Raw genomic sequence first — 14,570 nt, 5'->3', positions numbered from 1 at the left:
ACTTAACCTTTCTTCTTTGTAGAGTAATTTTACATTCATCAATGAGGAGTATCCCATAGAGTAACTGTTGATTCACTGATGAAATTCTTGTATAAGAAAATACTGGCATGGACACTACATCATCAGTCATTGCACTGCTACCACCTGCACAGAGTGCAGAGTGTGTACCTCTACCCTCCGTATCCGTTTCTTTCAACAAAATAATAATCCACAGTAAAACTTTGACTAGTAAATAGACCTGACTCCCACATTTTCTCAAAAACTGCACCAGGTTACAAGACTTCCTCTCACCCTCTCATTCAACATTAAGTGCTCTGTAACTGGACAGAGCTTCTTGTACAAATAACATCCAACAAAACATGAATTGCAGTATTTCCTACTTTATCCAACATGTTGTGACATATTTTACAGAGTGGCCTGAAATGTGAATTTAATTGCCCCCTGATAAGTTTGCATTTGTGGCCAGTTGCTGGTCAGGGCTATTGATCAGCACCACTCACAGAAAACATTTTATTAGCTGATAAACTGCTCTGTTCTCAGTGATGCCACAGCACCAAAGAGTCATCCATGTTTTCGCTGTTCACTGTGCAGCCAGTTTGCCACTTCTTAACTTGTTTGGTATGTGATGTAATAGGTCAGTCGGATGAAGATCCAGTAGTAACCAGCTGAAACGATGCATATCTCCTCCTACCATGGTGGAGTCGGACATACTAACCTGTCAAATAATCCATTCTCCCCTGCTGCTTTTATACTTGGACAATGGCAGCAGTCCAATTAAATGGCCTACCAAGCTTTAACCTAAAGTGTGCATGGAAACATAGACAGTGTATATCTGCTGGACCATGACTGCTCTCTCAGTTCAGAGTTTTTTTCAAAGAGGAACTGAAAAATCCTGCATAGCATCACGTAACCTTAGTTTAACTTAATTCAAAATATCTACCCAAAGTGCTGTCTCATGTGTTTGTGACAGTAAGACTTTTAAGTATCATATAATCACGATTTAAATCATGAATTAGTTCACATTGTTCTCACTGTCTAACATTTTCTCTGCACACATACATCACATTCATTGCTTGTCTGTTGCCAGGATGAAGACAGTCACTGCTGTGGGAGCCATGTTGCCTCTACACACAGCCATACAACTTTTATCTTAGCCTCCAGTTATTGTGCTCACACACTGGTCCTCCTGCAGCTGGAGGTAAATATCCTGACGCTGACTTCGTTGCATCTTGAGGGATTCTTTTACAAATACAGTAGCTGAGAAAAAACACACCTTGAAATCACTGATAGTGGATTAATATTCATGATGGGAAATGATGTTGGTGTCTGCATCAGGGATCAGGACTTTTTCCCCTTCTCAAGTCAATAATCATGCAATTATTTGGAACATACTCATATTGGACACAAGCTATTTGTTCCCCGTATTATATGAGTAAATCAGGTTTTAGTAAGAGGCCTCACCAGTTTCTGATCTGCTTCCTCTTTTGTGTAGTCAAAACCACCTAAACTGAGACCAAGTCATGACCAAGATCAGGATGTATCAAGACTGTAAGATTATAATTATAGCTCAACATATTGGTATTCATTTGGCATTCATAAAGGTTATTATGCTCTCATTATAACTCTCAACCAGCAATATGACTCATAGTCAGTACAACATTACAGTGACCCCTTGCTGATCAAGTAAGAGTGGGTCTATTAAGACACATTTTAATTCAGAGGAAATGTAAGTAAAGTGTAAAATGCTAAATCAGAATGCGTCCAACTGAACAGACTGAATAGACCTCCTGCATTGTTTAAAACCAAGAGTAACTGAAAAGAAATCAGGAGATCTAAGTTTGGACTTTAGTGTTTTCTTATCCTAGTCTACACTTGGAAAGTTTGTTGTACCTGACGAGGCTGCAGGGGACGGAGGAGATGTTACGACTGATTAGGATGAGGAGGGAGGAGGCTCCTGCCTCTCTGTCTCTCTCTGTTTGTTGCACACTTTGGGAACTTGTGCCGGGAGTCTTTAGTTTCTTCATTCCTGAATCAGGAGTCAGGACTGAGGGTGCAGCAGGCCTCTGGTCTGCTATTCATGCTCTTGTCACCAGCATGCAGCTGAGGTGCCGACCACTTTGGCCTTGAGCGTTTGGCAGTCTCAGCTTTGAAATGATTTCAAATATCAAATACATGAATTAATACAATATCACATTCATAAATGCATGATAAGCATTATTCAGTATGAAAGGTTATGAGTGGAGAGGTGTACTAAGATAATTAAAACTAGCACTCTGTTTACTAACGATGGTTCCTTCTATTCTTGGATGAACAGGACTGTGGAGGGAGTTAGCAGACCGGCATGTAGAAAAGGATCTATGCAAGCTATGGCACCTGCTGTTGGGACTGAACCACATGATTGTAACAGTAGAGTGGCCTGCATGTGGACCAAAGTCCAACATGCAGCCTCCTTGCACTAACAAAGCTGTTAAACAAAGGAACGTGCACCAACCCTAGTGTCCAGGTAACCCTTGGTTAAGCACCCCCAGATTTGAAAACTCCCATGTCCCATTGTGTGAGAGCGCACCTGAACGCACTGCCAGTTCCATGCAACAGCTGGATGCACGGAGAACCAGAAACAGCTGCAGGCATGTTTCACGGTAGTCCCATTTGTAACATGTTGCTGGAAGCATCAGCTTTCGTCCGTGCAGCTGTTACTAAAGGGACCGCCAAAACTCTGGATTCTACCTTTGCCTAGGCAGCAGTCTTTAACCTCACTGGATGAGCCAAAACTGCCTTGTGTTTACCAAGCTGAGGAGAGCTGTGCTACCCAGCCTCTCTCATCCCTGCAGTCGTGAGGATGTCTGCATTTTTTTTCTGCCCACGACAATTCTGCTGTTTCCTCCTCTACAATGCTGAGAACAGTCACTGTCAGGCTGCTAGCTGCAGGTCGCTGTAGCCGGCCAATATCTTTTATCCAGGTTGTGGAAGTGAGCTGGATTAAGGAGGCAGACAAACACATGCTAGCTGCCAACAGTGCAGTCAGGAATGAGGCTTATTTAGTGTCTGAGCAGAAACTAGAAATTGGCCTGTATTGTCTGCTTTTAATTTACATTGTTTTTTGTTTTTCTTGTTTATGGACCGCCGAGTCCTATCTGCTGCTACTTTTACACTGTAATACTTTGAGCTTGCTTGTCTTTCTTTGTGCTCAGCACAGGCTGTTTTGAGCCGCTGCACTCGGTGGAGTGAAGTGTTGCCACCTTGTCAGTGTACAATAAGCTGTGTTTCTGTCTGTCGGACCAGCTGAAGGTGATTTGAGGCTAAGTTTGTTCACTGGTGAGTGATAGAAAGAATATTGTGTCTCCACAGCTGTTTCTCCCTCCTTGCTGCAAGCCAAGCATCAGCCCTATTTCTCTCTCTCAATTATAACCTACATGTACACACACATACGTTCTGATGAACACACACACTTGGTCTCATGAGCGGTTTGTTGAAAACGAATCATCAACAACCCTGCGATGACATCAGACACGTGTGTCGTGGGAGCAGCACAGTGATTCAAGCCACATGTTTGGTCGACAGACGCTGATCCAGCATAGTTTGCACAAGCTTCACTCTGTGGCTCAGTGTCTTGCTATCAGAAGGTTGCTGGATTGATTCCTCCTTTCCCCTGTCCTTGGGCAAGACACTGAACCCCAAACTGCTACTGATGTGCTGGTTGGCATCTTGCATGGCAGTCACTGCCATCAGTATGTATATATGTACTGTATGTATATCTGAATTACTGTAAGTCGCTTTGGACAAAAGCGTCTGCTAAATGTCAGGCAAATACCTGCCCTACCTTTGTCCCCAACACTGCAAACAGCAGGCACTCCTAAAACCAATTGGAAAGGAAAACACCCAAAGAACCGTACACAGTATAAATAGACAGTACACTGTATGAATACAAAGTACACAATATTAATGCACAGTATGCAGTATGACTGCACAGTACACCGTGTGAATATACAGCACATAGTATAAATACACAGTTCACAGTATAAATACAGACTGCAGCTTGTTCTTCATGTGCAACTGTTTGTTAAACCAGTAACAGACAGACAGTGAATCACAGGCACAGTTTGAACTTTAAGGTTGTGGGTTCACAAAATAAATCCAGAAGAAGTTTAATGTGTTTACAGAAGCTTTGTTTGCATGAAAATGAATAATGAGGAGATCAGCAGGAGCATCACATCCTGACAGATCCAATGAGAGACAAAACTGTGATAATGAAACAGGAACTGAAGTCCCAAGCACAAAACCAGACAGCAAAGGAGATGCAGATCCAGAGATCAGCCTTTAGTAAAAACAAAGTGATCATCCAACAAAACCGTTTGCTGTTTGCTTCAGAGACATTTAAACAGGTATAAAGGACAGGACTGGTTATAATGAAGGACACAGACAGCAGAGCAGCTGGAGTTATGCAGAGTACTAACTGCAAAAGAAATGTGAGCTTTATTTTTAACTTCAGTCATGTAAATGTCTGAACTGATTACACGCTTTCCTTTATCATGGCAGCGATGGACCTGATATCCCTGGACACCACAGGAGGTCTGTGGATCGGGCAGTCCAGGTCACAAAACTAAACATTGTGATTAATATCAGATGGGCTGCTGATGGGTGAGATAACACGTCATTAAAGAGGAAAACATCACATTACCTGCACTATAAGAAACAATATAAGTGTATCTCTGTAACGCCGCTGTAATTACGCACAAGGCACATCAGTTTAACTTCACTGAATATTTAAATCTCCCAACAGGTTTTAGTTCTGTGTTATAATTTAAAGAATTATAGATAATGGCATTTTTGGCATGAATTCATCTGACATCTGACAGCTGTTTATTCCGACTGATGGCTGATCCAGCTGTGATCTGCTGCTCCTCTCTCCTCGGCTGGTTTGTGGTCCGTGTCTGTCCACGATTCCTCTGTGTGAGGGACTGAAATACAAGAAAAAGATGCAGGTCAGGGAGACTCGGCTGCAATTGAGGTGAAATTGGACATAAGCAAATACAGATTATCTGGTCTCTTGGTCAAGGTTTAGTTACAGGTCAGGACTAACAGGCTACAAGATTAAAACCAATAGACTGATATTGACTGTTGAACACAGTTTACAGGCTTGTGCTAACACTGAGCTGTGTAGTAGAGTAAATTGAAGGACTGGACCGATCACAGCCCAAGATTTTCTGCATTGTATATTTTCCATAAATTCCATTTATGGTGTTGTAATTTTTGAGATAGCCTCAGATGTTTTATCTTAAAGTGCACCAGGACAGCACATTTAACTATGCACAGTGTTCTTCTGAGGAAGTATGCCCCTGGCCCACAGGGGCTGAGGTCCACCTAGTATAGTCTGAGTATAATGTACATTCTGCCTTTGACTCTTTACTCAAACACAAAGAAATAGTGCACACAATGGATCGGCTCATTGATGTGTTTTAACAGTTTTTGGAAAACAATGCAAGGGGAGTAAAATAATTCAGGCTCTGGATAGACAGACACTTGACAAATAGATGTCATAGAGACCAGTGTTTGATTTAGGCCTGCTCCTGAGTCATGTCACATGAGCATATTCATATACAGTAGCGGACTGTGAACTGCTGGTAAACATGCTGCCTGGCTGTTGACACTGCAGTGACTGTGGGCTCCTTCACTGAAGCAGACTGGACGGGTGGCAGAGCAGCAGCACAGCAGCCAGCCTGTGTGCTCCACCTAACAAGTCGCGCTGCATGAAGTGGCTCAAGAGAATGAGTGAAGACGTCAGCTACCAGTTTGAGTCAAGCATTGAAACAAAACCAACCAAGCCAACAATCAGACACAGAGTAGAGGAGGTGTCATGAGAACAAGTCTGTCTCCTTGAGCAGTATGACTGCACCCTCAAATACAGCAATGCATCGACAAGGACAGAGATGACATTGTATTCATACTGATTCCTGGCGTTAGATCCATGAACTTGATGAGCAAAACAGACACAAGATAAGCTGGCAGATATCGTAACAGTCCTGCGACAGTATCGCAGCATTTTTATATCGCAATATTGCAAAATTCAGTGTACTCACTATATGCATAGTAATTAATGATTGTGGGCAGTAGTGGGATGAAAAGAGCTATTGCATTTCTGATCCATCTCTTAAGAGAGATCTTGCTTTCTCATCTCTTCTATTGAAACCATTTGCCACAAACTTAATCCTTCCTACACCAAACACACTCTATGAACTACACCTTTAAACATTATAAGTCACAAGCTAACCAGTTGGCCTTTCAAATACATTAAAGTAATGCATGTCTCGAAGCTCTGCTGTGACACAGGAGTTGTAGTACTGAAGTGTCTGTCGGCTGCTGACAACAATGTGTATCAACTCCCAATTAGGTATTGCACAGACTGTGATGTGGCAAAGGCTTTTCAGTTTGACATCAGTACTTGCACAGAATGATGGTAGATTAAGTGATTTATCAAGAATACACAAAGTGACGGAGCTCGGCTGTTTACACCTGTCTTCAGCCTGGGTTCAGTTTAGTCACATGACACTGAGCTGGTAAAGGTCAGCTTTGGAGATGAGCTGTCTTTGAAGCTCCAGCAGGCCTCTGTCTGACATATATGTCAGTGCTCACGGATATAAAGGCACTTTATTCCTAATGATGTCCTCAGGTCCTCAGGATAATCTTTTTATAGGTACCTTTCAAGCCCCTCTGCATTATTCTATTATTAATAGGCTTGTCTTTCATTGTGAGACACATTTATGGTAACATGGTTACATGTTTCATTACATTTTTAGTTTTCTGGGTTGTTGTATTAATATAACGTGTTAATATAACGTTGTATTAAAATAACTTTTGATGGTTTTAATTGAGAACACATGGTTTTTGGTAAGACCACCTCAGTCAAGTCCAAACTGTTTTGTGATTGAGTCAAATCTTGTCCAGTGTGTTTAAGGCCAAGTTAAAAAACAACAACAGACAAAACTTCTCAAAAGTCTCCATACAGTTACACATATTATGCATATTTAGCTAAAATATTATCACAACTGAGATTGACATGACGTCTGTTGTACTGATTTATTAGTAGTGTGGAGGATTAGACATATAGGCCTGTGTCTGCTATAAGCCCAGTTCTCTTTGCAACCGAGGGAAGTAAAATCACCAATTGACCATGTGTGGTGTTAGAATTAAGTACACATGAGAGTATTAAAAATTCCAGTAAAACCCCTTTGCAGCTGGGCTTAATGTTCCTTTGAAAGATTTAGCCACTATGTCTGTGAACTACGCATGTATTTTTTAAAGCTAGTAGTGCTGGTGTCACCAGCTGCCCAGCAGCTGACAGAGGATGCCAGATATTCAAACATTTCCAAAAACTCCAGAGTTGTAAAGATCAAAAGTAAAAGTGTAGTGAAAAAAGATCGATGTAATAATTTCTGAAATTGTCAACATGTTTTTACAAACAAAAGAAGCTGCTTCATTTGTTGGTATTTTGCCTTTAGAAACACTATTTCCACTTGAATGATTACAGAACTGTTTATTCTTCATGCACCTGTATTAACTTTTTGGCCTAATGGCAATCTGGAAGTTGATTCAATAAAACTAATTTAATTTGATGAATCTGTATGTATAAGTATGTTGGAGAGCTGATACTGTTTTCATAAATATTCTAAAAAGTTACCTAAACAGCTAAAAGAAACTAGTTCAGCAGGAGGTCATAGTCTATAAAGGCCCACTGTGGTTTGTGATTTATTTTCATAGATAAAAACATAAACATCCTCCAGTTTGATGGTTTTACAAATGGCACCCTGTGTCACACAGTTCAGTTGTGGTAAAGGTTTACATGTATATCATGGCAGTCTTGAGTTCCAGTAGGACTTCTGAAAATGGGAGACATTTTTGAACCATGAATTTTGGTAATTATAGAAAGTTGTGTGAATCAAATGTTCTTTGTAGCATGGCCTATTAATTTCTTTTGAGTGATTCTGATTAACAACAGCTGGTGACTTTTCTGAGCCCATTTTAATAGGGCCTTGATACACTCATTAGACTCAGACATAAAAACTACATGGGACAGTCTAAGGAGCAGAGCGTTGATCTGAGCGTTGATCTGAAAGAGCACATTATTGATTTGATCCAGTAAAGTCACTTGGAGCCATTTGAAAGCAGTTACAGCTCCCATGGTCAGCTGTACAAACACCTATTTGTAAGCAAATGCTACCTGCATGAGGTGAAAATGGCCAAAATAACCAAATATTAGAATTAATGCATGTATATTTATGATCCAGCAGACTGTATACAGTACATTGGTTTTCCTCCTGCTCTTGCAGTTCTAGTGTTTGAGCACATTTGAGCACATTCTGCATTTCATGTAATCAGAATTTCATTTGCTGTGTTAAAAGCAAATTTTGAACGTCTAATGTTTTTCAACACGTTCACACTGAAAGTAAATGTCTGAAATGAGAACAGAAACACAATTTTATTTAAAACTGCTGTCAGCAGCTAATAATTCAGCAGCAGTAATGAAATCTATCAATTGAACTGGGCCACATGAGTCAGCGGGGTGTGTTATGAATAACCAACCTAAACATTGGTGATTATATTATCTGGCAAAAATCAGAACAGAAAAATGTGACATGTTACATAATAGATATTTAATGTTGATAGATGGGTGTAGATAATATTCCTTGTAAAATCACTAACAATGTCAGATGTGGTTTTAAATCACTATCTGGGTATTTAAGGACTCTGCTCAATGACATGTCTTCTGCTGGCTGTTTTCAGTCCAGTTCACATTAAGGCTGCTTATTCTTATGAAATGAGATACTCAGATGCTGTTATGATTCTAAACTCACTCAAGCTGTGTTCATCTTCAGATTAGTGTCAGCAGGTGGTGATGTGTGATGGATCACATGAGTTAAACAGTTAAACTGTGATGAGGGTCATGATGTCAGTAGCTGAGGTGACTGCTGGAGGAGCAGCCCACACAGCTCATTAGTTTTAGTAAGACCCTCCCCATGGAGAGCATTACCTGATACATGACACTGAGATACTAAAATAATTCTCTCTCCAGGCAGATAAGACAGCAGCCAGCAGAAAAAGCAAAACATTAATCATAAAAGCCAACAGGACTCAGTCAAGAAAGGAGCCAAGTCAGTGTCAAAGCATCCGTGAGATCCTGCCTGGGAGACTGGAGCTGAGTACAAAGGCTTTTCATCTGTTTTTATGAAGGACACTTGAACGTGCCGACCAGGGAAGCCAGGGACCGTCTGATAACAAGACGCTGGCTGTACCCCGGAGCTACAGCCGCCTGTACGACACTATCATCATGAAAGCCAAGCCTATATCTGGTGTGTTAACCCTTTCACTCACAGTGTCCGCTATGGCGGACAGAAATTTTAAAGCCACTTTTAACCATTTAGGTACCATGTCCATGGCATCAAGCCTTCTTCATCCAGGAAAAGCCTGCACACTCTGGCCACTTGAGACTTAGTATTGTCCTGCATCAGGAGCCCACTGTCTGACAGTTGTAAAGAAGGACATGTGTCCGTGGACCATCACTGGCCCTCCACCAAACTGGTGATGCTGATTGATGTTACAGGCAGCATAATGTTCACCATGCCTGTCACATGTGGTCGGTGTGAACCTGCTCTCTCTGTGAGGAGAACAGGTCACCAGTGGCAGACCTGCCAATTCTGGTGTTTCCTTGCAAATGTCAATCGAGCTGCACGGCGTTGGGCTGGAAGCACAGGTCCCACTGGAGGACGTTGGGCCCTCATGGAATCTGTTTTTCACAGTTTTCTCAGAAACAAGCACACCAGTAGCCTGCTGGAGGTCCTGTTGTAGGTCTAGCAGTGCTCCTCCTGCTCCTCCTGGCAGAGAGGAGCTGATCGTGGTCCCACTACGGCCCTGTCCAGCTCTCCTTGTGTAACGGCCGGTTTCCTGGTACCTCCTCTATGCTCTCGAGACTGTGCAAGACTTCTTGCAAACGAAGTGCTACCGGTGTGGACCTGTGCCCATCACATGGTAACTGATCCTGACTTGTAGAGAATCTAGGTCTTACTGTTTTGCCTCTCCCTCGCGCAAGTTTTTTCTCCACTGTGCTGACTGTAAATTTTTCAATTTTTGCAGCTTGTTGATCTGCAGTCTCTATTGCCCTTGAGATTTCCTGGAGCCCTGGAAGTTTCAAGTCTTTCTCATGCAACACCAGCCCCCCCACCAGCCCAGCCCTGTTTGAAATAAACCTCAATCACTTCATCATGTATGAAAATGTCCCTGTTGTCCCCAAATTCACATGTTGCTGCCAACATCATTAATGTGCTCACACAACTGACCATGGATTGTCTAAACACACGTCTCTAACAGGGGATGTTTTTCTTTTCATTCAGCTTGTTTACTGCTCCATTATAGTCGTCATTTCCTATCATTTCGTCCAGCGTGAATGAGACATACTGAACTTGAACCTGAACTGCTCCTGCTGAGTGTTTTCTGTGCAGTTAAATAGAGTTAAAAACTATTTATCCACTTCTGCAGCAAACACTGACATTAGCTGAGTCACATCAAAGGGAGCCACTGCCAGTAAACTTAGCACCATGTCCTCGTTTCCTCCCCTTCGTCAGATCGAACTTATTGCACAACATTAGTTTCTCATGAACAATACAGCGTTCAGTTGTTACCATTTGTAGTGTTTCTAACCTGCGTTAATGCCGATATCACCATGCTCACACTGTTTTCATGCTGCTATATTTCACCTTCTTCTGGTAACCTACAGGCCATGCATTTCCTGATGTCATCATTAACATTACATTTACATGTAGGGCGTTTAACAGACGCTCTTGTCCAAAGCAATTTACAATGACTACATCATAATATGTCTAACCTGAAGGAACGTACTCTACAGTTGTTAAAAACACACAGGAAAGGCTCTAATTCCTACAGAAACGTAGGAAGGCTAAATTATGGAGCCAGATTGTGGCTGACTTTTACAGAGAAGTAGAAAGACTCACTCACTCACTCACAATTCAGCATGGTTCATCACGGGCCAGGACAGGAAGGCTCTACAGAGGGTGATTAAAACCACCAGGACATCACTGGTAGCACCTACAGAGCATCAGTGACATCAGTGAAGTGAGATGTCTGCACAGAGCCCAAAGATACTACAAGACAACACCCAGACACAGTGTGTTCACCTGCTGCCCTCTGACAGCAGGTACAGAAGTACCTGCTGCTGCTGTACCACCAGACTACACAGCTGCTTCACTCCTCAGTTCATCATCAACACTGCATTTTCCAAATAGATGTGGCGTAAAAGAACATTGTTTTTGTTTTTTTGAACCCTTGGGTTTTAAGAAATTTGCCTTGTACCTTGTAACCTTGTATTATTTAACAGAATATCGGTTAAGCAGGTTTTTTCCTGTGATACTGTAGGCATGTTAACTCATCTTACTGGCACTTAACTTCAGCCTTCTCTGTAATGGTGTGCATCGCCTTTTCAGTCTCCACGCTGTAGCTTTGTCAGGGTGTGAGAAGATGGTAAAAGAAGGAAAAAGCTTAGATAACAGACTCAGCTTCCACAGTCGGTTCCTCTGCCAATGGAGTGTGGCATCAACAAGCACACCAGCTGTAACTCCAAGATGAGCCTGCTATTTAGGGCACTTTCAAAACCACAGTCTGGCATATTCTCTTTGTTCTTAATCAGAGGATTCACTCCTTATTTCCCTGCATTTGCATCTTAGATTGGTTCAATTTAAAAAAAAAAAAAGAAAGAAAAGAAAAAGAAAAAAAAAACTTGACATTTAAATATAGACCAAAAAGAAACCCTCCATGTTTGCTGCCATGGATTATTTTCACTCTGTGACAGAACCAACTCATTCTGAAGCTGCACAAAAACCTTATTAGTGCATAAGCAACCAGTATGTCACATTTAAGGACTGACCTTTACAGTTGTAGAGCAACAAAGTGAACTCTGAGGTCTGTCATTAAGCCACTGAAAGTGCATGTTAAGACTCAGTCACGGTACAAGATATTTCAATCAGACTCCCATTCCAACATAACATGTACTATCATCCCTGCTCTGTTCTGAGCAGAGCAGTTCAGACTCCTTGAAATCTTGAAAATTGTCAAATTGAGTTTATACTTTGCTTGTTACGACAGTGAGAGTCTGATGTGTGATGCACATTTTGGATGACAGTGAGTTTTTATTGTAGTATGTTGAACCAGATGTTTAATGATGAGCAGAGGATGGTATTCATGTTTGAATAGATATTTTCTTTTTATTAAAGTGCAGAATCACCATGCAGTGTGTTCCCAGAAGATTGTACGATGAGACAGAACATCAGACAAATAAAGTGCTGACATGAATGAATGGATTCTGCTGTGGTAAACTGCTGAATCACACCACATGTTCTTTAAAAACTACAGCACAGCCATCCAGTTAACACATGCTGTTGGCTGCTACCTGATAGCCACATTAGCTTTCCAGCTTCATTAAGACAAACACACACACACATTTATACCAACTTCATTGGCACTGGATGCAGATGATGTCACTGTGTTTGGTGTTGATGGCAGCTGCTTGTACATGTTGTAGAGTCAAAGCGATCCGAACAAACCTGTGAAGTTCATGCCTGTTTGTTATAATCATTTTTTTTTCTTCTGCTGCTGCTCAATTTTTCACGAGTTGGAGCGAGCTAGAGTCATTTAGATTATATGCAAATGCTTTATAAGAAATGTGCCCTCAGCCTGACAGTGGTGCTGAAATTAACAGCCAACGAATAAGTGAAAACTCTGAAATGCCAGGATCCCCAGAGTAAGTTTAACTGACACACACGACTCAGTCTTCTTTGGAATAGACGTCTCTCTTTCTATGCTATAGGTTAAAATGATTGGAATTGATTTTTTAAAGTAAGAATAAATTGAATTGACTGAGTGTTACTGTGTACATAACCAACATATAAGTCAATACAGCACAAATGTATAGCATCAGAATAGATAAACAATGAATGACTGCCACTGTATGTGCATTTGAATTGTAAAACCATCCCTTTGATATTATAAGCAGCCTTGTCCCGAGTGCTCTGATTGCCCCACTTCATGTCAAAATTTGCTCCCTTTTTTTAATCACTTTTTTCTTTAAAAGCCTTTAATGCATATTATCTATGACATATTTATGAATGATATCAGTAAGAAGCCTTTTAAATGATGACATATGTCAGTGCATGCTTCACCTGTTCACCAGAGCAGACCAGGCTTAGACAGTAGACTTCCTCCGTCTGCTTCATAAAAATGTACACTAGCATTTTACTGTCTCTCCCCAGGCGTTCGACATCAGCAGTCTGAAGATATTAAAATTTTAAAAATAACCTCTCTGCTCTGTAATACATCCAGTGCTGCTTGTCTTACAGATTACCTGTTCTTCTTGCTGAGAGTTGTACAGTATTTAAAGTCTCAGACAGATGCCTTGTTAATGTGAAATTAGTAATTCCATTGTTGACCTAAAACAAAGCAAACAACTGATGGTTTTTCTGAAGCGGCGGCTCACAGAGTTGAAAAAGTGACACGTCCCTGATGACTTTTCTGTTCTCTTCTCCTCTCCACGTCTAGGCAGAGAGAGAGCGCCAATACGAGCTGCCCCAGGCCCACCGCCCACCCAAACCGCCAAAGGAGTCGTACCTGATCGAACAGGTTTTCTCACCACACCCTTTCACCCCCACCATTAAGGCTCATGTGAAAGGCAGCCCTCTGTACACCGACCTGAGACTCACCAGCCTGTCAGATGCCAAGCGCGGCCAGCCATCCTGGACCATCGAGGAGTATAAACGCAACTCAGGAGAGAAGGGGAAGCAGCTCACCGCTCTGGACCTGCAGGTACTGCAGCACAATCACAGGGGAGCTGTAGGGGAGTGAACGAAGCATAGCTGCCCTTTTAACTTTGTAGGTACTTAGACACCATTTACAGTCACGGTCAAAAGTGGACATACACTTGTAAACAACATGGCAGTCCTCAGTTCCAGTCATTTCTACAGCTCATTTTTCTGTGATGGAATGAGTGGCCCCAGCAGATTTGGTCACATTTTCAGAGAAACTATAATAAATAAATTATTGTCTTGATTCACTCATCAGGCTGTGAGGTTCAGTTCGTCAAAAAGAACAGATTTTCTTGTGTAGCATAATGGGACTACGACCTCCATCTTGTTCCATGTCGCAGAATGAGATCAGAAAACTTTGAAACTTTACATGCAAACTGACAAACAGCACTAGACAAAACAGTGCCGACCCAGACACTGAGGCATCCATCTGCAGCGGCATCTTGACTTAGCTCAGCCCTCAGATGATCTTTCAAATATGCATAGAAGAGCTCAATGTTGTTCTCAGCTGCAGTAACCAGCTGTACCAGACTTAGTTGTTAGTGAACAGGTGGGACAAAAAGTCTGTGTGGTATAAACGAAAACCTACCTCACATTAAAATTGAGGACAGATAAGAGACAGTGTATTAAGACAGTATATAATAAAATGCAACACATTAGTTTTGAATTGAGAGGTTGTAATAAGGAGGTTGGTGTGTATATGAGGCAAAA

At 41.6% G+C, this 14,570-nt stretch overlaps 1 protein-coding gene across 9 annotated transcripts in view; it reads left to right on the top strand.

Moving 5' to 3' along the window:
• The window catches only part of minar1 (membrane integral NOTCH2 associated receptor 1), a 36,565-nt gene that overhangs the window by 6,999 nt on the left and 14,996 nt on the right, over window positions 1-14,570 (top strand). For 3 of the 9 annotated variants that reach the window (XM_037096327.1, XM_037096329.1, XM_037096328.1), the window contains exon 4: window positions 13,597-13,860. In XM_037096327.1, coding sequence (XP_036952222.1) covers window positions 13,597-13,860 — 264 coding nt within the window. Of the gene's footprint in view, window positions 1-1,087; window positions 1,199-2,314; window positions 4,405-4,536; window positions 4,604-9,067; window positions 11,193-13,596; window positions 13,861-14,570 lie in introns of those variants that run through there. The other 6 variants (XR_005074785.1, XM_037096332.1, XM_037096331.1 and 3 more) reach the window with 6 other exon arrangements.

The sequence above is a fragment of the Acanthopagrus latus genome, chromosome 4, assembly GCF_904848185.1.
Source record: "Acanthopagrus latus isolate v.2019 chromosome 4, fAcaLat1.1, whole genome shotgun sequence".
In the NCBI taxonomy this organism is placed as follows: domain Eukaryota; kingdom Metazoa; phylum Chordata; class Actinopteri; order Spariformes; family Sparidae; genus Acanthopagrus; species Acanthopagrus latus.
Note: the sequence above shows the minus strand (reverse complement) of the source record. Positions and strands in the feature narration are given on the sequence as shown.